This window comes from Toxotes jaculatrix, chromosome 15, assembly GCF_017976425.1.
Source record: "Toxotes jaculatrix isolate fToxJac2 chromosome 15, fToxJac2.pri, whole genome shotgun sequence".
Classification (NCBI taxonomy): Eukaryota; Metazoa; Chordata; class Actinopteri; family Toxotidae; genus Toxotes; species Toxotes jaculatrix.
This window is the reverse complement of record NC_054408.1, coordinates 15,346,405-15,372,281: the sequence shown is the minus strand read 5'-3', so window position 1 is coordinate 15,372,281 and position 25,877 is coordinate 15,346,405. Positions and strand designations below refer to the sequence as shown.

Below are 25,877 nucleotides of genomic sequence, written 5' to 3'. Positions count from 1 at the left end.
CTTGATATGAAATAAGTTCTGCGGAGTTTCATGGTCTCCTTGTTAGGGCAGATTTTCTGTACTTTTACTGCTAAACCGATTCCCATTGGAATGAAGGTGCAGCAACAGAAGCTTGAATTACAGCTACAAGATTTGATTATTGACTGATAAATACTGAGCAGAGAGCCAATAATCACAAACAACAATGAAATATAACATTTAAAGTATGACCCAAGTAACACACAATGTGACTATGCTAAGAGAGTGAAGGTTTGGAGTTGCAATCAGTGAAGCCCTGTTTAGTTGTGCTGGTGACACTGATGGTGTGGGTGGTGCTGACGTGCAGGTGGACAGGTAGGCAGGGCGTGGCCCCGTGCGCAAGCAGTGACTGTGACACGCAGTGACACGCCTAGCCCCCCTGCCCTAACAGCGCCTTCCGGTCCTCCTCAAGCCTTCCCAATGGGGCCATCAAGCCTTTTCTGAGCATGTTGGGATTCTGAACTTAAAAAAAATATTTCCAGCAGTAATAGTAATATCTATCTGGACACCTGGGAGGATCTTAGAGAGAATTTATATTGTAGCTACTTTTTAACTGCTGGAAATATATATAATAGGTACCCAGCAGTCAAAAAACAACTAAAGTATAAGTTCTTTGTAAGATCCCAAATTCTTAACCCCCTTATCCATAACTTCACATCCTGTTCCCAATGAATGTATTGGTGCTCACTGCACTGGTATACCATACACTAAACATTACACCGAAACTCTGGAGTAATCACGCTGTATATTGCGGGCTGTAATCTAATGAGTTACCAAAATGTTATTAATAAAACTCACTGGGGGAGCCGGTCTCATCACCTTCCACTGTGAGGTGGAGAGCATAAAGCTATACTTTCTTTAAAGTCAAGGGACCCTCATCATTTTGACACTCTGCAGGGGTGCCTGTTAAACTGAGAGTTACCATCATGCCTTAAATTAGTCTTTTCACCCTCTGGGTCTTCGTATCATTCACAGTAAACTGAAAGAAAAAACAGCTGAATTTGAAAGCTGTAGTAAAGAGCCTTGGGATGTTCTTGATCTGAAATTTAACTTTTGATGAGCAGGTTGTGCAGCAGGTCTTCCAACAATGGAGGATTATTTGAAAATTCCAGACAGAAATCAGCTGATTTGTGTTTATTTAATTTTTTTTTCTCCTTGATCTAACCACTGGAACACATTTTACTGCTGCTTCACTCTCCTGAAACTAATCTAGAATGTTTCTGTATCAGTAACCTGCAAGTTACAGTACAAAAGGATAATGATGGTGATTACTTGAAAAGCACAGTTATTCTGGTAAAATTACAAACCAAACTCTGAGGATTTCAGGCAGGTGTGTCCTGCTTGTTTGATGTTGTAAACCAAAGACCAATAAAGACCAAACCTTCTCCATCAAGACCTTCACACTGCGGAGTCACTGACAGAACCTATATATAGTTTTCATTATTTTCTAGATTTTTCACTTTGTTCATGTGCTTTTATGTTTTTCATATAACTTATCAGGATTTTTTTTACATTGAAAAAGTGGACAAAAACTTCCCATTTTACCATTTTCAGTGGGAATAAATGTGTTATATTAAGTATAGAAATATTTGATTTCATAATGCAATGATTAGCACCGAGCATTAGGGTTTTGTTAGTAACAGAAAAGAAAAGGAAAATGAAGGATGGGTAAAAGTGATGTGCACTGTAATGCAATTCTCAGTCTAAAACATTCTTCTGACTGAATATATATATTTACATCTCTTTTATCTATTGATCCTCATACTCTCACTAAATCTAACACAGAGATCAAAAAGCAGACTATCCACCACTGCAAAGGTAGGTCTGTAAAATTCAACCTGAAACTGACCTCAAGATACTTCTCTGTGCTGGTCCAATGAGGTTAAACAAAATGTTATTCTGATAAACAAAGACAATAAAGACACACATATGCCAATATTGCCTTGCATACTCTAAATCAAAACCTTCAGTGTACAATTTTGTGTTTTTAGACCATTCAATGTGACAAAGTGACAGTGCTATATTTCGTTTTACTGTACTGTTTGCTGGGTGAGATACACATTATATTGAGTATACGGTTTTCTCTAACCACGTCCATCACAAAGACACTTGTTGGTTACCATAGAGACTTGACAGAAACTTTCTTCTGCTTCAGCTGTATATGTCCAAGGTCTGTGAATGACCTTGGACATATATTATGCTGCTGACAGAATGACAGGATGAGAGAGAAATTAAATGTATCACATTCGGGGATATCTGAATCTGCAGTGTTTCCCTAATAAAATCTTGTTTTTTCTATGCTTTTTGGTGCAGTAAGCAGTAGAGCATTAATGGATCAAGGGGTTTAACTGTGAAATAAACACAAATGATCAGAATCAATAGTTTGGGTCTATGACTATGACTATATTTGTGTGTGGCTCACATGCTGCCTAAAATATTTTGAACACAAAGTTGTGAATATGTATGTTGCTTCAGAGTCTACTTGACTGTTAAGAAGTTGAAATGTAACACTGATCTTGTTGTAGTGAAAGTGAATAATTGATAACAGCTCATCCAGAACTCATCCAGATATAAAGCATTTTGTTTTGGGGTCCTTTCTCAGAGGCACACTTAAGAAAGCTTTCACATTATGTCATTGACAAGGGCATAATAATAAATGGATAATAAAAAGGTTATTTGTCAGTGACCTCATATTTAGGTGTCTTGTTGGTACCTACCTAACTGGTAGTAACAGAACATGAATGAAAGTGGCTGGGTTTTTGTCTCCTGCATGAAAATTGTACCACGCAATTAATAAGAGCAGCACAAGCAGAGTGATGGGATCAGTGATCTCCACAATACTGAGGAGAGGAAATGGGAAAAAGTAGGACCTGCTCCTGGCTGACTGAAGGGGTACTGTAAAATACCCAAAAGACATTGGGCACTACGGATAATAGGGGTGAGGCAGGGACCCTCTTGGTCCTCATCTGTGTTTCTGTGCCTTTGATTCCCTGCAGATTCAGTTTGTGGTGATTTATCTGGCAGAAAGAAGAATGTGTTGGCAGAATTTGGAGTCAAACCATTTCCTTTTTTTGTTGTTACTTATATCTGCGTCCTGACTAAGATGCTAGGGAGGAAACACTGTTAAGGCTGCAGTTTGGCAGAATCCTGTGAAATAAATGGCATCCTTATCTATCTTGCTCTCTTTAAACAGACACATTGATTTTTCCCATCTGTTTTTTTTTTTTTTTTTTGCCTTTTCTCTTTGGCTGTATTCTTTATATGTTAGCCACACTCTTGGTCAGGCTGATACAGAGGGTGCAGTTTCTATGACCTGTATCTGTACCAGTAATCCTGGGGTCCCTCCTAAAAAACTGTTATCCAAACTGGTGAGCCATCTAGATCCTGATGCATCTCATCTAGTGTTTATTAGTAGATGATACCTGCGTACAACAGATTTCTATTTTTCAATCAATTTCTCATGATGGGTAAATGATAAGTGATTGAAAACATTCCCCCATTCCCTTGGGTAGCTAAAATGCTGTGTCAGTGTATCTGAGTGTAGGTGTACGACATGCACATGCACAACTCACCCTTCATAAAGATTGCAGGTATCCACACAGGTTCGTCCCCGGCTGAAGTATCTGCAGGAGAGGCACTGGTCTGGGCCAGGACCCCAACATCCTGCATCTGAACACAGCGGGTCACACACCATGTGCTCTCTGGCTGCTCAACACAAACATAGATAAAGACAAAGAGTATAAGAGCACAGTATTACATTCATGTAGAATGCATATGTAAAGCCACACTAAAAGCTAACCGATTCTCACAGATACAAGAGGGAAAATCGCAGGTTTCATCGTAGGTTAATCACATTATTTATGAAAAGACAATGGGCTAGATGTGCTGAGGCACACAGAAGTTTCTCTGCTTCCAAATAGCAGCTGTTCATTTGCAGTGGCCTGTAAAAGGTATGTTTTTGAGAGATGGCTTTCCTAAACAATGGCAGGAGTAATTGCAGCAAGACAGATGAATAGGTGTAGAGCTCAAAGATGAGCTGAAGGATCGTGATATTCCTATTCAGTGAACAGGAAATTGTCAAACAATATGCACTGAACAGTCTCAGAACAATTACCCTCCTGGGTGAACTGAAAGCTGTCCTCGGTCTGTATGTTCAGTATTTACATAAACAGTCTGTGTTCATGTGTAGTGTGTGTACAGTACTGTGTGATATGGTTCATTGTGGAGCCAGCAAAAGAGGAAGTGTGTGCCGCGCTGCTTCATTATAGGAATGCTGAGCAAACGGTGACGAAGCACTGGTGGGACCCAGAAAGCACCTGCAGGTGCCGCACAGACCAGACCTATTAAACTTACAAAACCCTGAAACTTTACTGTCTGTATTTATTTGTTAAAATTCTCAAATATATTGATACTGATTATTGAAAAAAACAGAAGGTCTATTGGCTTCAATCCAAAAATATCAGTTATCTGCTTTCAACACACAAATCCACACACATGCACAGAACAATGTATTGTTGGCTATTTGGATAGTCATGTAAAGCCACTCTAAAAGCCACCTTAGATTTGCAAAGATACAAATTGCAGGTTTCATTTACTTTGGATTCCATTCAGTCATAGAAAGAAAATGCCTCTTTCTCCTCTCCCATTCATAGTGGACGATCTGTATGCTCGTGTCTCTGTTTCTGCCTCTGTTTCTTCTATAGTAACAACAGATTCAGGCCGTTACATCTACTTTGTTCTATTCTCCTTTTGTGCCTGTATTTCTTATCTCTCTCTTGCTCTTTTGTCCCCCTTCAGCACTCGGTTCTACAAAGGCTGGTACATCTGAGAGCATTGCAGCGACAAAATGAGAGTGTTGAAGTAACACGGTGACAGCACTGCAGATACACTTGGAACTTTTATCATCCCATCTGCGTCTGATGTGATTTCCCCCTTGTCAGTGGATTTTAAAACTAAGACTGTATGCCGGCCGAGTTCTCTGCTCTCCTCTCCTCTCTTCTTCTCTTCTCTTCTCTTCTCTTTTCTCCTCTCCTCTCCTCTCTTCTCCTCTCCTCTCCTCTCTTCTCCTCTCTTCTTCTTTCCTGTCCTTCTTCATAATTGTGAAAAGGTCCCTGCTGTATATGAGGTCTTGGCCACACTTAAGCCAAGGGCTATGCTTTAGTGTCAGCCATAGGAATGTTCAGAATGCTTAAAAATTTAGACCGAAGGATGCAGATATATGGAGAAAACAGAAATCAAGTGTTTCTTCTCTAGGCAGAGGATGAAAGCTTTGCCTTTGGCATGAGATGAAGCCACCTCTGTTGGGCCTCTAGCACTGACCAGGCAGAGGAAGAGATAAGGAGAAGGAGGAAGGATAGGTGCTGAAAGAAGGAAATGAACCAGGGGGGAGAAGAAAGAGATTGGTTGGTTTTTTAACTATGCAGCAAGACAAAAAAATATACTTCTATAGACTTCAGATGTTTCAGATGTTTCAAGCACGGCTGGAAAACAAAAACCCATGGGCTTTGAGTTGACAGGTACCTTTTTGAATCCCATGTGAGGCAGGGTGACTATGATAACAGTTTCACACTGGAAGGAAGGAAGAAGGGAAGGAAGAGAGGAAAGAGAAAAGAGAGCAAAGAAAAGAATAACTGAAAAATCAACAAGAACAGAAAAAGAACAGAAAAGAGGGAAATACTCAGCGAACAAACAAAAACCTGCCTGTGATCTGTGTTGATGGTTAACAGATTAAAGAGGCTGAGGGGAGAGGTGGAACTCAACTGTTCCCTGCACTCCCCTCTTCTGTATCAAAGGCATCACTGAAAATAAAGCACGGCAGCTATTGCAAAGACTAAACAGCGTGGGTCTGAATAATTAATTTGAATAACACATCATGTAGAAATAATGCAAATTCACATTTCAGATTTTTGAGAAGTCTTTGGGAAGATGGGGTTCCTGTTGAAAACTACAAACTCAGCCAATGACCAGCATATTTCTGGTAATGAGTCATTGTTAGAATTTGTGTCTGACTGTGTGACTTGTGACGTGAATTAGATGAGCTGAAAAATGAAATCACCTTGGCACCGTTTCATTGGCCAGATTGTCTTGATGTGAATAAGCATCTTTTTATTTTTTAAACTGAACTACGTTTGTTTCTGTCAGCGGGAGTATTTTCTTTCAAGTCAGTCGCTAGAATTTTGCACCGAGTTGTATGTTGACGAAGTAGAGCACCTGCTTGTTTTCAATAGGCCTTTTTCTCAGCAGACATTTTGACTAGTTAAAAAAGCACAGGTGTTGCTAACAACACTGACGGTGGCTCTGATCCATTCAAGTAAAAATACTGAAATCAGCCTTCATCAGTTTTATCGTTCACACCTGTGCAAAAAAAAAAAAAGGCCTTTGAAAATAAAAATAAAAATAATCATTATCTTGGTGATAGTTTGTGTCTCTTCAAAGGATCAGAAATATCTCTTAGAGATTTTGGTATTTATCTTAACACTGAGTCCAGAGAATACTAACTCTCTATGAACACTGATGCTACAGCACTCAGAAACGGTCTACCTAGGAGTAAGATCTATTAACTTTAAGGCCCTTCGATACCAGCTGATTAGTCCTCAGCTGGTATTGAAGGTGTGGGGAGCTATGCAGGAATTATTTGAGTCCAATTGAACTCCATATACTAATATTAGTGATAAAGGTGCAATTCATCCTGCCTTATAAAAGTTGACAAGAGAGTCAGGAAGATATTAGTTAAGAAGAGTCTGCATGAACCCAGTCCTGAGAACAGCTCTAATCAGCAAAAAGAAAAAAAAAAAAATTAAAATCACCTGCATGGGTTCTACCAAGGGTGTGGGGTGCATGGCCTTTAAATTGTTACTAAGAAAGCTGTAGCCATGAAACAGCTCTTTCTGGGTAGGGTTTTTATTCTGCTAAGTGCATTCAGGGGTCTAATAACGGAGCCCTTTCTAGCCCAAGGTTTGACCTGTGAAGAAAACAAAATCCTTTTCTCTCTCATGTATAACCCAAAGGTTTGTGCTCTGAAAACACAATTAGTGATATTTTATTACAAATGAGTCATTGCTCAACAGTAAGTTTAAGGACTCAAGCATGGCCTAAGATTCTGTTTTGTCAAATATTTGTCTGGTGACGGAAACCTTGAACTAAAACCTTGAACTGAAACCTTGAACATTATTTATGCATTGCACCAAAGTGAGGAGATTCTTCTTTTTTTCTCCACATTTTTGTTTCAGTCAAAAGAGCTTGTTAGAAATGTTGACACTGAGCAGTTTGCCCAAAACCAGGAAAACAAGTCATTTTCATCCTAAACAAAACAAATCAGACTTGAAGAAGGCACATTATTTGAAGACCAGCCTGTCAAAGTAAAGACAAAACATCATCTCCAATCAGTGACTCTAATTTACAAATGTCCGGTCAAAAATCTCTGGCCTTAATCAGAATCAGAATCAGAATCAGAATCAGAAAACTTTATTGCCAGGTATGTTACACATACAAGGAATTTGACGTGGTGTTGTTGGTGCAAGTTTGAACAAGAAAAGAAAGTTTTAATACTAATACTAAAATAAGAGAAAGAGGAAAGTACTAAGTGGAAGAAAATCTGTACAAATAATAACAATATAATGTGCAATGTTGCAAAGTGGATGTAGTGCAGAGGTAATAATGCCTTATAGGAGCGTTAATATAACGCATACAGTACAGAGCTGAATTATGTTAATGTAACAGTCTGTATTGGGGAAATGAGGGTCTGTGCTGTTTGGTGGGGAAGGGGGTGGGGAGCTGTGTTGATGAGGGTGGCGGCAGAGGGAAAGAAACTGTTCCTGTGACGTGAGGTTTTGGTCTTGATGGACCGCAGCCTCCTGCCGGAGGGAAGTGTCTCAAAGAGTTTGTGACCAGGGTGGGAGGGATCAGCTGCAATCTTACCTGCACGCCTCAGGGTCCTGGAGGCGTACAGGTCCTGGAGAGATGGCAGATTGCAGCCAATCACCTTCTCAGCAGAGTGGATGATACGCTGCAGCCTTCCTTTGTCCTTGGCAGTGGCAGCAGCGTACCAGATGGTGATGGAGGAGGTGAGGATGGACTCGATGATGGAGGTGTAGAAGTGCACCATCATTGACCTCGGCAGGTTGAACTTCTTCAGCTGCCGGAGGAAGTACATCCTCTGGTGGGCTTTTTTGGTGAGGGAGCTGATGTTCAGCTCCCATTTGAGGTCCTGGGTGATGAGGGTTCCCAGGAAGGTGAAGGACTCCACCCTGTTGACTGAGGAGTCACTCAAGAGGATGGGGGCAGGAGGGGCTGGGTTCTTCCTAAAATCTACCACCATCTCCACTGTCTTCGCTGTGTTCAGCTCCAGGTTGTTTTTGGAGCACCAGGACACCAGTTGGTCAATCTCCCACCTGTATGCAGACTCATCCCCGTCAGAGATGAGACCAATGAGGGTGGTGTCGTCTGCAAACTTCAGCAGTTTGACAGACTGGTGGCTGGAGGTACAGCTGTTGGTGTACAGGGAGAAGAGTAAAGGAGAAAGAACGCAGCCTTGAGGGGAGCCGGTGTTGATGGTCCGGGAATCAGAAATGTGCTTTCCCAGCTTCACATGCTGCCTCCTGTCTGACAAGAAGTCTGTGATCCACCTGCAGGTGGAGTCAGGCACGTTCAGCTGGGAGAGCTTGTCCTGCAGCAGAGCCGGAATGATGGTGTTGAAAGCGGAACTGAAGTCCACAAACAGGATCCTGGCGTAGGTTCCTGCAGAGTCCAGGTGCTGGAGGATGAAGTGGAAGGCCAGGTTTACTGCATCGTCCACAGACCTGTTGGCTCTGTAGGCGAACTGCAGGGGATCCAGGAGTGGGTCAGTGATGGCCTTGAGGTGGGTCAGGACGAGGCGCTCAAAAGTCTTCATGACTACAGAGGTCAGGGCGACGGGTCTGTAGTCATTAAGTCCTGTGATCCTTGGTTTCTTGGGGATGGGGATGATGGTGGAGGTCTTGAAGCAGACTGGCACGTGACATGTCTCCAGTGAGGAGTTGAAGATGTCAGTGAACACCGGAGACAGTTGATCGGCGCAGTGCTTCAGGGTGGATGGATGAGCAGAAACCTGACTTGTTTGACGCGTATGACAAACTTCAACATTACAAATTTACCTCGAGGGGCTTAACGGCCTTTTGTCCTTAGATCTTTGAATCAGATAAAGAAAAAGTCCTCAAGAAATCCTTTAACAAGGAAAAAAGTATTTGCCTCTGATAGCATAAATTGCCATTATATTGTTACCTGTGTTCTCTTAGTTACTCTTACAGAAAGTGCTACTGCAAAAACTGGTTTCTTTGGTTTCAGGTTTCTCCAGCTACCTAATGATGTTTCTACATCACTGCAACTACTACAACTATGAATTAATGGGCACATGCAGACTCCTTGTCCTCTGTCTTTGCTGTCCTGTAAGGCTGCGAGACCTGACCTTTTCCAGTCCCTGCTAGGCTCAGTCAAGTGTAGACACACATGCACGCACGCACACACACGCATGCACACACACACACACACAGTGTGCTGATGCATACATGCACACTCCAATGCACACATGCAGAGCCATGTCAAGGAGGGCTTTGTGTGACTCTTGAATCTCACCCAAAGTCTTCAAAGTCACTGAAGTACATGAGTGTGTGTTTGTGTGTGTGTGTGTGTGTGTGTAAGCTCAACACTAAGGAACTGCCCAGGGGAAAGGAGCACATGAACAGTGAAAAGGGGCCAACTCAATAATGCAAATACTGGCTCATTAATGAACATTATACATAAATGAATAATGTTTTAACACTTGTGGCAGTGATATAATAAAAGCTCCTCCATTTTTAGAAACACAATTTTTATCTCATCAAATTAGTTATTTGCCTAACCTTGGCCAAACCTTGCATTCTCTGAATGATTCTGTTGGTTAATCAGTATAATTATGAGATTATGTAGTTTGTGAGAGTATAGGTTCCACTCATTTGACAGACAGTGAATCATAGTGTCTTCCTGGTATTGTAAGTTCAGTGTGTCAATACTGCCTGAGGTAGGAGCACAGTGGAGTTACAAAATAAGCTGATCTGCTCATCCAGAAAACTGTGTATCAGAGTCCCTTAACAGAAACACCAGATGTTCCTTAACCTCAAAATAATCGACTTGATTTTGGTTTTGAAGCCTGGACACTGATCTAAAAGACCAAAGTTTTCTCTAACGTTGATTTTGTGTCAGGTCAGCGATCCCAAGTTCTGTCAGATCGTTTGTGTTTGAGGCTTCTGTTCCAGAGTAAATCTCAAATATATTTCTTCTTAATCTTTCGATCCGCAAACTATTTGTAAGTGTGAACAAGTCTGTCAAAGCAGAAAACAAGAAAGAGAGCTCACTTGATGGTGCTTGGAGCTCAGCAACTAATATTAAAGGTGAGACTAGAATACAAAAACACAGTATAAAAATACAGCTCATAACAACCACACTAATATTCACTGACTCAAGACAGTCTCTCACTGTTTTGTCAGAGGATATCCAAAATCAGAGCTTCAGAACTTAGTTTCATGTTATATTTTTATTTTGAAATTGGCCCAACAGTCCAAAGACTTTTTACCTTTTAACCTTGGTTTTAATGTCACTCACAGAACCTCCTGATTGTTTGAGGTCTCAGTGTTGTGGATCTAAAGGTGGTAACACATGATAGATAGATGATAGATGATTATAGTTATGATTTGCCAGTTTGTGTAGTGTGTTGGGGGAGAAAAGGGCACAGTGTGTGCTGAATTTGAACATGTTTGATTTTTAACTGCCAGCAACTTTAATCATCAATGATGATAAAGGGCCTCAATTAAAGTTTCTTTCTTGAATTTTTTTCATCTTGTTTTTACAGGTTGACTGGATTCAAGATCATAAGAACCAAAGCTAAGACAGTGGCAATTTTTTTTGAGCATCACACAGTTCAGTCACAGTGGGATATAAAACAAACTGAGCTAGTAAACAAGATGTTTGTGCAAGACATGGTCTGTTGGCTCAGTTGTTGTAAATCTATCTTTTTTTTTAGATTGGGACCAGGTGTGCTTGTCCAAATGTATTGTGATTAGGGAATGATGCAGTACCAATGCATGCTTTACTGTTAATGTTACAGTTTTTGGTAACTGCAGATGATTTGCAAGGCCTAAAAGGGACATGCAAGTGGTAAACCAGTGCAAAATCAACCTGGGGATGTTGCAGCTAAATGGTTTTTGTATTTGACCTCCCCATGCCACACCAGAGCATGGCAAACTACTTTTGATTTAGCTCATTTCCGTTTTGGTTCAGGAAGACATGAGATTTGCTGATTTCAGGTTTTGATGTTTGTGTTGATTTTGGCATGAACTTACCGCACTCCTGCGGGCTTCGGTTGTTGCGGACCAGAACCTTCTGGTTTGCAGCGCGAAACAGTCTTGTCCAGTTGACGGTGTTGTAGTAACAAAGCTGGCTGTTCTCTGCGATGTGGACATTCCCAGCGCTGATCTCTCTTAGAGACTGGAGCTGCAGTGATGAAATGCCCTGCTGCTTTAACACCAGCAGGGAGATCCCACTGTGAGGGAGGAGTGGGTGCAGGTGAGAGGATGAGAGGGCCAAATAGGAAGGAGCGGAAGATAGGAGGAACAGACGGAGATGGGAGAAGGTGGAACAGGGGCAAGAAAAGAAGAAAGAGGAAAAGGGGTGGCAAAAGAGAAGTAAGACTCATTTCAGAACTGATTATGTCTGAGTCAAAAAAAGATCTTTTGCTGTCATATTATCAAATAGTCTATTGATGAAGATTGAATGACTCACATACTCAACTTCATCTCATACAAATTTTGTTTAAATACAAACTACCTTTTCAGGAGAAACACAATGCTGCCTGGAAAACATTATTCTTCAGCATTCACCATGTTGTTAAGCAAGGGAGACAGTGTTCATTGTTAAATTTAAAAAAAAATCACCAGTGTCAAAGGGAAACCCATGCACATGTATCCTACACCTGAACATGAACATTACATAAGAGTCTTGATTAGCACTGAACGTTTCCACTGGATTTAAAACACAAATGCAGAATAGGTGCATCTGAATGGACTGGAACTAATATGAGAGGATTACTGCAACACAGTAACATAGCAACCAACATATTGCAGATGGAGCTTGTTTAGTTTTGTTGTTTAATACTTTGCACTGGAAAAGTACAACTCGCTTGTGACATGAGCTTGGTCAGATGGAGCAGCTGAATTCTGCAGAATACTGTATGAAAAAAAGAAAACATAGGCACAGTAAACATATATAGCAAGAGTGCCACTCCCCCTTCCTTCTTATAACCTGTAGAGCAATTCACCTTGGAATCAGTTAATCTGAACTCTGTCATATACTGTATATATAGTCATTACAAAATCATATTTTAATGTCCATATATATATATATATATATATATATATATATATATATATATATATTTTTTTTTTTTTTTTAACATAACTTTTACCTCTGTGCTCTACTCTACATGAGACCTAGACTCACTTTCAATATGTTAAACATACAGAGAAAATAACTACTTTAGTACAAAAGTGAGGTGGGGGGGCAAGTAGCAACATCTATATTGTGTGTGGTCTTAATTTGAAGAAGAAAAAAAAAGCTACTAATTATCTCCTCCATGGTCTGGTTTTGTGTACAATAATTACACAACACTATCATCATTTCAACATGAAACAGTCTGTTGATGTTTAAAATTATTCCAAATAGCACATTTAATATTACTGTTTTGTCAAACTACAATTAACACACTGCATCTGCTTAATTTTTGTTACTATTTAGTTTCTCTTTGTTGTCACATTTTTCTATATGCTACTGCAGCAACGTAACTTCAACAGATTTTGTTTTTATCATTCAGTCCTCAGGCTGCTCTCTCTATCGTTTTGTCTTCAAAGCCTCCCCCAACCCTTTTCCATACACCCCACTTGCACAGTTTAAAAATGACAGGAGGCCAGTGGGATGTCAGAGCCATCAGATAGACAGAGGGTATGCAAGATCAAGCATGGGGCAAGGGTGGGTGGCAGGCTGTAATTTGTACTGCAGCCTGCTGTTTCCATCTGCAGGTGGATGACACAAAAGTGCACACTGCATGCACACTCTTACGAGCACACTCAAACACACACACACGCACACACACAAAGACGCACTGCATCCAACAGTCCACATATGCATTTAGCCCTACAGACATTCACTTTGTTTCCACCCAAATGTCACAGACAATTTTTAGAGCACCCTTGGACAAATCACTAAAAATTAAATGTTAAATAATTATATTCTCTCAGCTGCATTAAAACAAATAAGCTGGCTTGTTAAATGTCAAAACTAAATCATCACAAAGTGGTGTTTCAGACACAGTGTTCTTTGGTACAAAGAACAATGTTAGACATACTTCTCTAACAACAAAAATAAAGAACTCTGCTTTTGCATCAAAATTTACATGCATCTTATTTGCCACACAAGCATAACCAACTAATCCACATTTACTATTAGTTTGCAGAAAACAAAAAATGTACAATATAACACAAGCTACTTACATGCAACTACTAGACACATATTTAGCAATTTGTAAGGGCACTTTAATTAATGCTGTACAGTTCTAATAACATTGTCCTGGTTTGGTCAGAATTTTTAATACATTTTTACAATTTATTAATCACCACTTAATTTACTCTTTTACTAATTTCCTAAAAAGCTCCAGCTTTAGAGAAGACTGATGTTTAGCTAAATTTTTTTGCTGCCAAGTCTAACTTAACCTTTATGTTTTGTTAACGCTTTGTCTTTCCTGTACAAGTACTGGGCTCTGTTGGAGGCAGTGTTGACACATCTATGATATAAATTACACTCATAGTCTAAAAAATATGATCACAGCAAGGCTATTATGTTCTCAGGTGTGTACCTGTACAGCGCTCTTCCCCCAATTGTTGCCAGGTTGGAGAAAACACTCAGGTCTGTCATGTTGTCAGGCCAAGACTGGATGTTCAGAAAGCCTAAATGGGGACAGACATACACACACATACACACACACACACACACACACACACACACACACACACACACACACACACACACACACACACACACACACACACACACACACACACACACAGACACACAGGCACAGAGGTTTTAATGACTCACCAGTACTGACAGACCAGAATCAGCTGTCTATCATGTCCTCCATTTCACACAGTGACAAGAATAAAATGAGTAGGGAGAGTTGGCATCTCTCTGAAATTAGCAACATGCCAGGGACCACAGTAACCGCACCACCTGAGTCTCATCTAAAAGCAGCCAAGCACTTCTAACCCAGAAAAATGTTATAGGCACAGCGACTCCACAGATGAGTTTGATGCCAGCTATGACGAGTATAAAGTTGGATATATCAATATTTTTGCATTTCCTTTATCTGCCTCTCTACTGTTGAATAATTTAGATGATTAAATGAATAGCTAAAAGGATGGCTGTGGCTCATTTAGTATTTTCAATAATGGATTCAGAAATATGAAATATTTAGTAGAGGAACGGTAGGGAGGTGCAATCCCCAAGCCAACACCAGAGGACAAACAAAACGGTTGGATGAGGCTATGAGACCAAGGAAAATTGCACAGCAGGTGGAAGGCTAGAGGACAGAGATGAGAAAAAAATGAAGAAAATAACAAAACAAAACAAAACAAAAAAAAGCCCCACAAAATTTCTCAAATTACTTCAGCATTTAAAAAAAAAAACACAAAGGCCACAAGCTGCTGTTGGGTTGTCTTCATTTCAAAAGAGGAGAAAAAGGAGGTGGTGGATTGGTGAGAAGAACACTGTGGGTGTGGTGCATTCTCCAATCAATGAACAGTATCGGACTCCATTATATTAAACTGCATGTTTTCTTCCCACAGGATGCATAATTTTGTTTATTCAGAAAGGGAGGGATGGTGGAAGGAGGTAAGGGGAGTTGCAGAGAAAGAAGTCCGCTTATGGCTTGTTGGCAAGAGAGCAATAACCTTCAATAGCACCTTTATCAGTTCGTGGACATCTTTTTTTTTTTTTTTTTTTATGTCAATCCCAACTGAGCAGCGGCAGGGTCTGAGCAAATGCTTATTAAGAGTGTTTGATGAGGAAATGAGAGGGGGAAAAAAAAGTCAGGTAATTGTGAGGAATCACACACCAGGGCTCATGCAAATGGACATGAGCTGAATTTGATACACATCCTGACACTAGACCTATTCTTGTGTGCAGAGTGCAATAGTTGAGGACAAAGAGATTAAAAAACAGAATATGTTCAATATTATTACACTTCTCTAAAATGGAAAACAATGCTTCTCTAAGAAATACAATAGTATTTATTAGGCTATTTACTCTTTTACCTCTTTTCCAAGAGAAGATACAATATGGGTATAATAATGGCTGCCATCATGATGGAACAGTAATGAGAATTCATTCTGCTAGTATTATTTGATATTTATACAGAATCCTACAATTTATTGGAGGAAAATGGTTGTAGTTTTAGTATTCGTCCATCTTGTTTATTGTATCCCCATCCTTGAGCTCATGGTGTGTAGTTTAAGATGGTGGGAGCTTCTAAGCCCAGAGGCAGCAGTGCTACAGAATCGTTAGTGCTGCACTTGTCGACACTAATTGTCTTAATGACAAAACCTGCAGTGCTGAGGCACCTCACAGCTTCACCATAGTGCTCTTTCGGGGGGTGGGGGTGCTTCCTAATCAAGGTAACAAGTTACTGCCTGCTGCACACTTGCCTGTGCTAATGTAACACTGCACTAACTGCACACATATGCAATACCTGTACAAGGCAGGTACAGACTCTCTACAGGCACCAGGTGCACTGGGGAAACTTAAAGGTGTGTTGATTTGCCAGTACAGTTACATATCCATAAAACTTTTACAACTTTAATTTTTCTTCAACTGAAATCTGCTTTAAAAAAAATGGAAAAAGGTGAATAATGAGGCTTTAGCCTAAAGGTTGCCAGTTAGTATTTCTGAAATAACCAGGTAATGAAAGGGAATGAGTAATGATCATCCTTTTCACCTACTTCTGTTAAGATGCCCTTCAGCAAAACACTTATCACCTAACTCTTCCTGGGGCCAGGGCTGAAAGATTGTGGTTATACGGAGTGACTGTGGCTATTCTGAGGGGCTCCACGTCAAATCTATGAGTCTTAATAAGAAGTTTCTAGGTGTGAGACTACCACATTATTGGTTTGAGCCTTTTCATGGGATTTGTTGACAGCAAGAAAACAAAGATAACAGCCATCTCAGATGGTACAACTGGTAGAAAGGACATGCTGAAGCACTGCAGAGAATCTATGTAAATTTTACATACATGTCATGTATGGACAACACTAACACAAGTCCAGGGCCATAGGAGTAGCCTTATCTTCAGTAACTTCACCTTCTTCTTTCCTCAGTGAGCAGCTCATGTGCTGCTAAGAGGCACATCAGTGGCACCCCAATGCATACAGCAAATTACAGCATGGAGCCAAGGAGGCCATGAGCTCACAAACAAGGGTTAAGAGTGCTGAAGTTGCGATGATTACATTCTGAGTCACAACGCTGAGAAACCCACTTATGCTAAATTGCATGAGCATATCGCCTACTCTTCGGGTGAAACCTGACCAGGTGATATGTCTGAAGATGTTGAAAAAGAGAAGCAATCACTGAAGAAGAGGAAGAAAGAAAGGACTGGAGAGGGACAGGTGGGTGTGCTGGTGTGTAGGGTGTGAGCTGCCCTCCTACACAGCTCATTTGAAAGCCAGAGCACTGCTAGTTGTAACCTTGGGGTCATAGAGGCAGGTTGGCTGCCTCTGTCAAAAGTCACGTTCTCTTGACAGCTTGGAGAGATGACAAGCTGAGCTGACACACATCTCTGAGTACATGGTGTTTGGCCAATGGTTTGTCCCCATCACCTTCACTCAAACTGCCACCAAAAACCAAAAGAGACGAAAAACAAAAGCCCTTGGAAGTCAAGTTTTTGAATTTGACTAGGTAAATTTAGATTATTGCATTTTTCAGTCTCCCTTGGTGTTCATATTTGTATCAGCTATTTAAAAATGCTTTAGCAATCATTCAGAAGAAAAATGCACTCAGGGTCACTATTTAAAACGCAGACCACAAATTCTTCTATGCATACCCCATTTTACATTTTGAGCTCACAATCTGACATTACTAAGACTGCAGCTAATTATGCAATTAATAACTGAAATTACTTACTAGTTGTGTTTTCAGAGTGGATGAGAGTTTATAGCCTTTTTAATCGCTCCTGTCTTGCACATTTTGCACACTCAGCCTCCTTCATATGAAATCTCTCTTAGACCAAATTCAGTCAATGTTTATTTGATGCTTTCTTACCCATCACAAGATAATACAGATTTGCTAGTTTGTATTCTTGTTGTTTGATTGTTACATCTGCTTGGGTTATCTCTCCTCCTGCCTTTTTCCTTTCATTCAGTGGTTTTCTTTTAAGTCCTTCTGCTTGTTCTTGTAGCAAAATGACCAAGTCATTGTCGACCAATGGACCACAAGTTACTGTAATGAAGAACAAAGCCAAACCAAGTGGATGTGGCATTGTGGCTGACCTTTAAAGAGGCCTACAAATTAGAATATGACTGACTTCTGTGGTCATTTGCTATTGTCCATCAAAGGAAGACGTGAAGCATCAACACAGTCCTGTGTGTATATTTTAGGGGGAACTGTAACTGAGGGTATTGTTTTCTATGGCTTCTGCTTTTGTAAAACCCCTTCATAACTCAAAAATGTCACCAATAATATTTCAACAGTAATATTTTCTCATTTGAAGAGGGATTGCCACATCGGAGATACAAGGTTTCTTTCTGATGGCATTGTCAAATGTCTAAGCTGGAAAAATGACAGCATACATGTGGCTCAGAAGTGGTGGTGGCATCGGGGAGCTGGAGGATTAACGATGCGCACCACATGTTCTGGATCTTTTCTTCATGGTGCGTGAAGGGAGAGCTGGGACTGTGGGACTCAAGGCTAGGGACTCCCTGAGGGAGGAGCAGCAGAGAGACAGAGGAGATTGAAAGCCTCATCTGATATTCCTCTTATGCTGCAATGTCTGTCCTTGGTGTGGACAGTCACACAGTCTCAGGGGGATGGGGTGAGGTAGACTTGAGCAAATACACACACAAGCCTCACATATGCCCACTACATTTGGCATAAAAGTGCAGAAAGAAGAATAAAGGCAAGAGTAATTGTTCCTTGTTTATTAATTTGTATGCATGTACACGGATGCATTCTGTACAAGCAATATAACCCACCTGTGATCTCCCGAACGGTGCGGAATATGTTGAGTTTTTCTGGGTCCAAAGCTTCAATATTGTGATAGACATCCCTGTGAATGATAATGTGAGATCAGAACAACACAAACAAAAAGAAAAAGAACAAAGCATCTGCCTTTTGTACCACAAATATAAGCAATCTACAAAGGATCCTTTTAATCACTGCGATGAAAAATGAGCAGCATTTACCCATAAAACATGATAATTCATACTTACCAAAATAATTGTCACTGACTACTTGCATGCATACACACTGTCCATCCAAATATTAAATACACATTTACTTTGTCTTCTAATGTCACCCTCTACACTCTTAAATGCCACACTCAAACACTTAAATTCCTTTTCCAATCATTAGGGTAATTTATGAACACATACATACAGTGATGTATACCAGCACTTCTACACTCAAGGCACTTTCAGTATATTCACTCGCCATCACTGACAGTGGTAACATTATTCACATTCATTCAAACACTTAACCAATTTTTTTATTCTGGCTATTTTATTCTGGCTTTTAAGTAACTCTTATCTCAAGCAATTCACATTAATAGTGGAATATTTGGGGGTAAAAAAAACAAAGCAAAAACAAAACAGAACCGCTATCAATATCTGCAATGCATTTAGAATCCAAAGAATTTATGCTGAATGAAGCTGCTGATGTGTAGTTTGAGCTAAGAGAAGAAAAGAACAAAGAACATTGCTAAAACACCATTTTAATTAAAAATAGTGAATTTTACATTCTGAACTCCAAGATGGACTATACTGAATTACTGAAAATGTTCACAATTCAATATTTAATTTTAGTTTTTACAGATTGATTAACATATTTTTTAAACTTGTAAATCCAGAACTTCTTTAATTAACAGCTACACTCTTGAGACAGGACATTACGGTTACAATTCCTCTATTTCACCCCATCCTTTATCTCTCTAATAAGTTGAATGTTCTGAACTCTCACCCTTTGATTCCAGTGATGAGGAACACCAGGTTGCCATTGATTTTGGTGCAGTTGACAAACTTGTCAATGTTGCTGGAGTCCACTGTCTGAGCAGCCTGTAGGCTGGCTGTACCGATGCCATCGCATGCTGGAATACACAGCGAGACAGCAAAATGTATTAGTTTAATTCATGTTTTAATAACACCAACATGATAAAAAACAGAAGTACTTAAACATGATGAAACCATGGATGATGAAGTTTCTAGACTTGTGAGTGTCACATGTCTAGAAACTTGTGGGCACATGTGAGTGTCATTTTTTAAATATTAAACAACAGCAACAAAACAAATAGAAAAAAACAAAAAAGAAACTGCATTGTCTATGAATCCTGTTCCACCGGTTTTGCAAATTTTAAGTTAAAAGGTAACTGGTGCTCTGATGTAAAAGGCAGTGCAGAGGCCACTGACAGTGGCCTCTGCATTGCTGTTTGTTTATCAGGGTTATATACATACCTCAGAATTAATATAGTAATAATTTGCTGATGTTCAAATGCTACATCATCTTTATGGCTCTCTCTATATGAAAAGTGATGGATTACCAATATAAATATTTAAGGAATTAGTTAATTACTGAATTAAAAGTTACAGTATTTTTGAACGTCTGTTTGTGGTTTACCTTTCGGGCAGATGTCGGTACAAGGAATGCACATCTTAATGCGGTTCTCCTCCACCTCCATCTTGTTACTGGGGCACGCTCTTACACAGGAGCTATGGTCCACCACAAAGTTATCTGAAAAACAATTCATTGTAAATGTCAAATACAGGTGGCTGCTCTTTGTCACACTGGAACATACAAGCACAATAAGTGGCACTTGGTCTGACTGATGCTCAACTGGCTGCACATGAATTGCACTCAAACCTTTAAGAATTCCAACTTTTACATATATATATAAATAATTACAGAATTAGAACCACTATAATGTAAAATGTGATGTAAAATGTCAAAGAATGACTCATTCTGCATCACAATTTAATAATGTTGCCCTTAGAAAACACATTTGTTCATTGAGTTCCACAAAGTAATTGAAAGTAATTTAATATTTGTGCTCACAATTTGTGCATCTACTGCTTTATTCTTTTGACTTTTTGGTTGGGCTCTGATTATTTTGTAAAGTCTCTATAGAATTGGAAGTAAGAAAAGAATCTCATACTGTATGTGGCTGTCAGCCAGTGTAACAACAACATAATCATAAAATCATAAAATAAAATGTGTGAAACTAAGTGAAAGACAAAGAAGAACAAACCAGTGATATAATTTAAAAGTTAAATACCATACTGTAAATTAGGACCCACACAACTACAAAAAAAAAGAAAAAAAAAAGAAAAAGAAAGACACACTACATTTTGTCCCGGGGTTTAACCAAGCCTGAAATATGAGCACAGCCGCGACTTATATTTTTAAAGCAGCAGTTTCATCACACTAAACATTATGAATCTTAAATTATACTGTATTTTAGGCCTGCCTAAAAGTAACACTGCCTTCAAGTTCAAGTCCCACTTCCTTTCCTGCTGGTTGCCCTTTTCACTGATGTTGGAAACAGTATGCGGCTTGCACAAGTGGCTGTGGGGGTGGTGAGTGGTTAGCTTCGTTGTGGTCACAGAACAGAAGAGTAACACCAAGATCAACAATAGTGCGAAGCCAAAGAAAAACTGATGCAGATGCTGACTGTCTGTTTTGTTATTACCTTCACTGGGTTGGCGAATACCAATCATAACCTCAGGCTAGACGCTGTTTCAAGGTAGAGAGCTCATTATGATGAATGAGTTAGGGTGAAACCTTGACCAAGTGTAAACAAGTGAAATGTGTTATAGAATGAATGAGGATTTGTTCAGTTCACTTATTTGTTTGCTGCTCATTTAGCTGGTGATTTCCACCACTGAAGGTTACCTAAAATGCTAGCTCTTGTTCATGGCAAAGCACAGAAAAACTCTGGCTTGAATACATGTTCACATCAGAGAAATATTACAGACAGACTCTATCAGACTGACTATGCAAGTTTTTGTCTTCACTAGACATCCTGTCTTGTCAAGGTTAGATATGTACCTTATATCAGTAGAAGAAAAACCCAGTGGGCTCCACTTTTCTGTCACACAGTGTTAAGAACCATCAAAGGGACTGAACGCAGCTGAATGGGGCATAGTCTGATCTGATTTCTTGGCATTTATAGAACAAATAGTACAACATTAATTCAACAATCATGCATATGAGCTATTTTTAAAGGAAGTGGACATTGTGGCATGACTTTATGAAAGTTTTAAATGACAAAAGTCTAAATCAGTTTTACTCAGTTTTACTCTCTTCCCCCTTGAGGTCCTCAAGGGGGAAGAGTAGAATAGAAACAAGATGCAATACTTTGAATATGCTGAGTTGTGTCATAGGAGACGCATGACAAGCACAACTTAACACATGTTGAATCGCCAAAATAACTTATCAGCGCAGGAAAGAAAAACAAAAAAGCAAAAAAAAAACAATGTTTTCCAAAATACTAACAGTATGTCCAGACAGATGGATGACAAATCACAGGGAGGAAAAAAAAAACACAGCCACAACATCAAAGATTTTGGATGCACAAAGTAAACAGCACTCTCTAAAGCAAATTTTGATGTAAGGGTGAGGGTTCATTGTCTGTCTTATGTTTTCTTAGTAGCTAATTTGTGGAAATAGAGGGAGGTACTCTGCATATTGAAATTAAAGGAGGCCTTGCCCTATCTATTCATCCTCCGTTCATGAAAGTAAATAATCCCGCTGCTAAAGACCAAGACCAGACCTTCTTTACAAATATTCCTTTCCTTTCCTTTTTTCCTCTCCTTTATTCCATGACCTTGTCATTTGAAACCAAGGAATTTCATTTGGCCTTGAAAATCTGAGAACCCAGATTTGATACATCATCTTCATATAGAGTGACAGTAATCGGGGGTAAATACACGGCTTTAAAAGTCAAGAACACACATACATACACACATACACACACACACACATTTGTACTTCAATCGTTTTGAGAAACCTCATCAATATACTGCATTCCCTAACTGAATACCCTAACTTTAACTAAATACCTACCACCACCTGCTTAACCCAAGCTAATTCTACATCTAACCATGAAAGTCTTTAACCTTAAACAGCCTTTTGTAGAAGTGAAGGCCAACAACATTGTCTCCACTTGGCAAAATGTCCTCATTGCCAAGGGCTAAAACTCAAAAATGTCCTCACAAAGACAGACATACAAGAGCACATACACACACATTCAGGCTATGTGTGTTCAGGTTATCTTAGGAAAACATAAGACAAGTTGTATTTATATTAGCAATATTTGCCCTGCAAAATGATCCAGTGGTAATAATGAGAGGGTTATGAGAAGCCTGAGCAGAAAATGCAATTCAAGCTCCCTCTGTATCTAATTGTTGTTCTCACTCATGACAAAACTTTGATTTGTACGTGAAGGCAAAGCAGTAAGAAGAGGTGATGTGTGCACTTTGCATGCGTGTGTGTACAAGTCCATGACAAACAGTCTTGAAAATGCACGCAAGTGTGTCTAAGCGTATGCATGGTTATGATCTTTGCTAAGATCTTCATATAATCCTGGTGTTATGCAGAGATAAATATAATGTGTAATTATGACAAATACACAAGCATTTCTGTCTGCACAACCTTTAATGTTAAGTTCTTAATTATAGCATACTTCATAAATCAACTAATGACTTTTAAAAAATTCATTGAATTTATCAGCATCAATCAAATTATTGAATTAATGTAGGAGACCATAATCAGAAACGCGTTCCTGCTTTGTCCTTTGTCTTTTTTTTTTTCTGTTGACTGTCTCTCATCAAAATCACTTGTTGAGTCATGAATGTTTGCATGTTTTCTTGCAGCAGGGAACAAAGACTCCTGGGAGCATAAAGATATCAGTAATGGTGAAATTTTGGCTTGAAGATAGTTCAAACGTAGATGCTCTTGCTTTCAAATATTCAGGTGCTGTGGGGTAAACATTTTATTATGCAGTTCAACAAATCTTTTTTTAAATGTGTGGGGTTTAGTTTTGGATTTTAGAATCCATGTCCGAATTCAAGGTGGACTGTCAAAGTTAATGATTTCTTGGAATAATCATCTTAAGGCTATGGTCAGAATAAGGATGAGGCTTGTTTATGGTTGTCACGAAAGGGGTGTGATTAAAATAAAGGGTTAGAAGTAAAGTGTAGTAGTGGAGCAGGTATGTGTTTGTGTCCAGGTGGTGAGACTTACGTGGACACTTCTTGACACAGAAGGCTCCATAGGTGTACTTTGCCCTGGGGTTGTGCTCCAGTTGGAAGGTGGTGGGGTTGTAGACAAATGGCTGAGGGCATTGGGTCACACATGCCCCACTGTCATTGAAGTTGGTGCAGGCCTGCAAACACACACGCACGCACGCACGCACGCACGCACACAGTGCACATAGTGGTGTGGGGCAAAGACAGGTAAGTGGATGATGGTTTTACACAGTACACAACAATAGTACAGATGTTTGAGAGGATGCAAACATTAATATTACTACACCAGATTTTAAGTGCCCGGTAGTGACATTACTAGATGGTGCAGACAGAGAACAATCTGCATGCACCCAATGAAATTACCACTGGGGCAAAGTGTGATTTACCCTTTAAGTCAGGTACAGAGATAATACATAGATATCTTAGGCCAAGGTGGGAAAATGTAGACACAAAGTCGAGGATCAGACAAAAACTGCCTATTGAAATTGCTGAACTAAAGTTGAACTGAAATTTTGTGAAAATAAGTAAATGAGACATTTAATAAATTTGAAAAGAGACAATCCAGACTTCACTGTGTCGTTGTTGTCTTTGTTAAAAATGACTTCCTGATTCATAAGTGATTTGGTAATAAGAGATGAAGTGTGAAGAATCAAGAAGAGCATAAAATAATGAGCAAGAACCTGCCTGTCCACAGCCAGGCAGAGGAGCTCTGAATGAAAAGTGATGGGCTCTGAATTACAAATGCAGAAATGAGTTTAACATGCAGAGGGATGAAAATAAAACTGATAAAGCACACAGTAAAGAGCATGGATGGAGGGGGGCCTGCTGAAGTATGTATTCAACCTGACGCACGTCAGGAAGAAATGGGAATTAAATGTCATTTAATGATATTTACCACATGAGTGGCATTTTAATGCAAAAGAAAAAACTAAAAAAACAAAAACATGCGCTTGGAGGGAAGAAATCCCTTTGCAGAACTACCTTGAAACAAAGGAAGTAAACAGAAGAATGTGTCAAGTACAAGTAAAGTACAGTATGATCAAGAAATATTCCTGGGTTTTATATTATATTAGCATGTCAGTCACTGGTTTAAACTTGTATTATTATTATTATTATTATTATTTTCCATAGAATGTTGGAAAGTAAATGTGGGTGTGATTGTGAGTTTGTTAGAGCGTGTTCACTTACAAAGCAGTCTGTGTCCTTTGGTCCATAGCAGCCACCCGCACACTCACGATGGCAGCAGTCACTAACATAGGGACCGAAGCAACGGCCATCACACTGCTCGGCGCACACTGTCTTAGTTACTGTGGAGTGCCAGATGTAGAAAAGAGAGAGAGAAAGAGAGAATATATCACGTAACAGGTAAACTATCCTGCACCTAAAGATCAAAATTTTTCCGTAAACAAATGCAAGTGGCTGGTGGCAACTCTTTAAATGAGTGAACAATATTTATAGTCTTAGAAGCCAGAGTGAAAAAAGTACACTCAGTGCAAATATATCACTGTAAAACTATAAGAAAAATGGACAAGAATACAAAATGAAGAATGACATAGAAACATAATTTATTCTAATTTATTACTGTAGGATAGTCTCTAGGTTAAATTATTCTTATAGGCTTGCTTGCTCTTGCTCTATAGTGAGTGTGATGAGTGTGATTACATTTTTCACCTTCTGCTCTGGCATTATGTGTGTGAAGGCATACACACACACATACACACACACACACACACACACACACACACACATATATATGCAGACTTTTGGACCCCACTGTATACTGAGTGTCATGTAGGTAAAGGCTTTTTCCCTGAATTCCATCTAAAATGTCTATGAACAATCATATTCTTCCATGACTACACTCTGGATGCACTGTTGGATGGTCAGTCACAGGTCTGATTTTCTAACATCTGCCCAGCTATTGTTTGGTAAAAATATAAGCGTGTGTATTTGAGCATGCATCTGTGTGTGGTAAGCGCAGCTGAAGCCGAAGAATCTCTGCCACCTGCTAGCTCTCTTCAATCATGTTTTCGTTTCCCTGCGTGCTCCTCTGAGGGTCTCTAGGTGGATGAGACAGAAACATAGTGATTCCTATCTGACTAAGTGTGCTGCCATCGCTTCACGGAGAACGTCTGTCCACCCTTTGCTCACGTGTCTGTCGCAGTCATGTGGCGTATGCCTGTGTGCCTCGCTTCTTGACAGCCATATGTAAATGTACACAGGACTCTGCCATTTCACAGACAATGACAGCTGGTAAGAGATACGGCTGAAGCGGATGGAAGGGTATGGGAACTG

The 25,877-nt window shown here is 39.7% G+C and overlaps 1 protein-coding gene across 1 annotated transcript in view; it reads right to left on the bottom strand.

The window, feature by feature from the left end:
• Positions 1-25,877, bottom strand: part of LOC121194233 (receptor tyrosine-protein kinase erbB-4-like) — a 290,604-nt gene that overhangs the window by 73,604 nt on the left and 191,123 nt on the right. Inside the window, exons 6-13 of the mRNA XM_041056962.1 lie at positions 24,771-24,889; positions 23,578-23,719; positions 19,954-20,067; positions 19,300-19,426; positions 18,318-18,391; positions 13,934-14,024; positions 11,370-11,569; positions 3,591-3,723 (exon numbers count right to left, since the gene is read on the bottom strand). Of these exons, the coding sequence (XP_040912896.1) occupies positions 3,591-3,723; positions 11,370-11,569; positions 13,934-14,024; positions 18,318-18,391; positions 19,300-19,426; positions 19,954-20,067; positions 23,578-23,719; positions 24,771-24,889 (1,000 nt within the window). The remainder of the gene's footprint in view (positions 1-3,590; positions 3,724-11,369; positions 11,570-13,933; positions 14,025-18,317; positions 18,392-19,299; positions 19,427-19,953; positions 20,068-23,577; positions 23,720-24,770; positions 24,890-25,877) is intronic.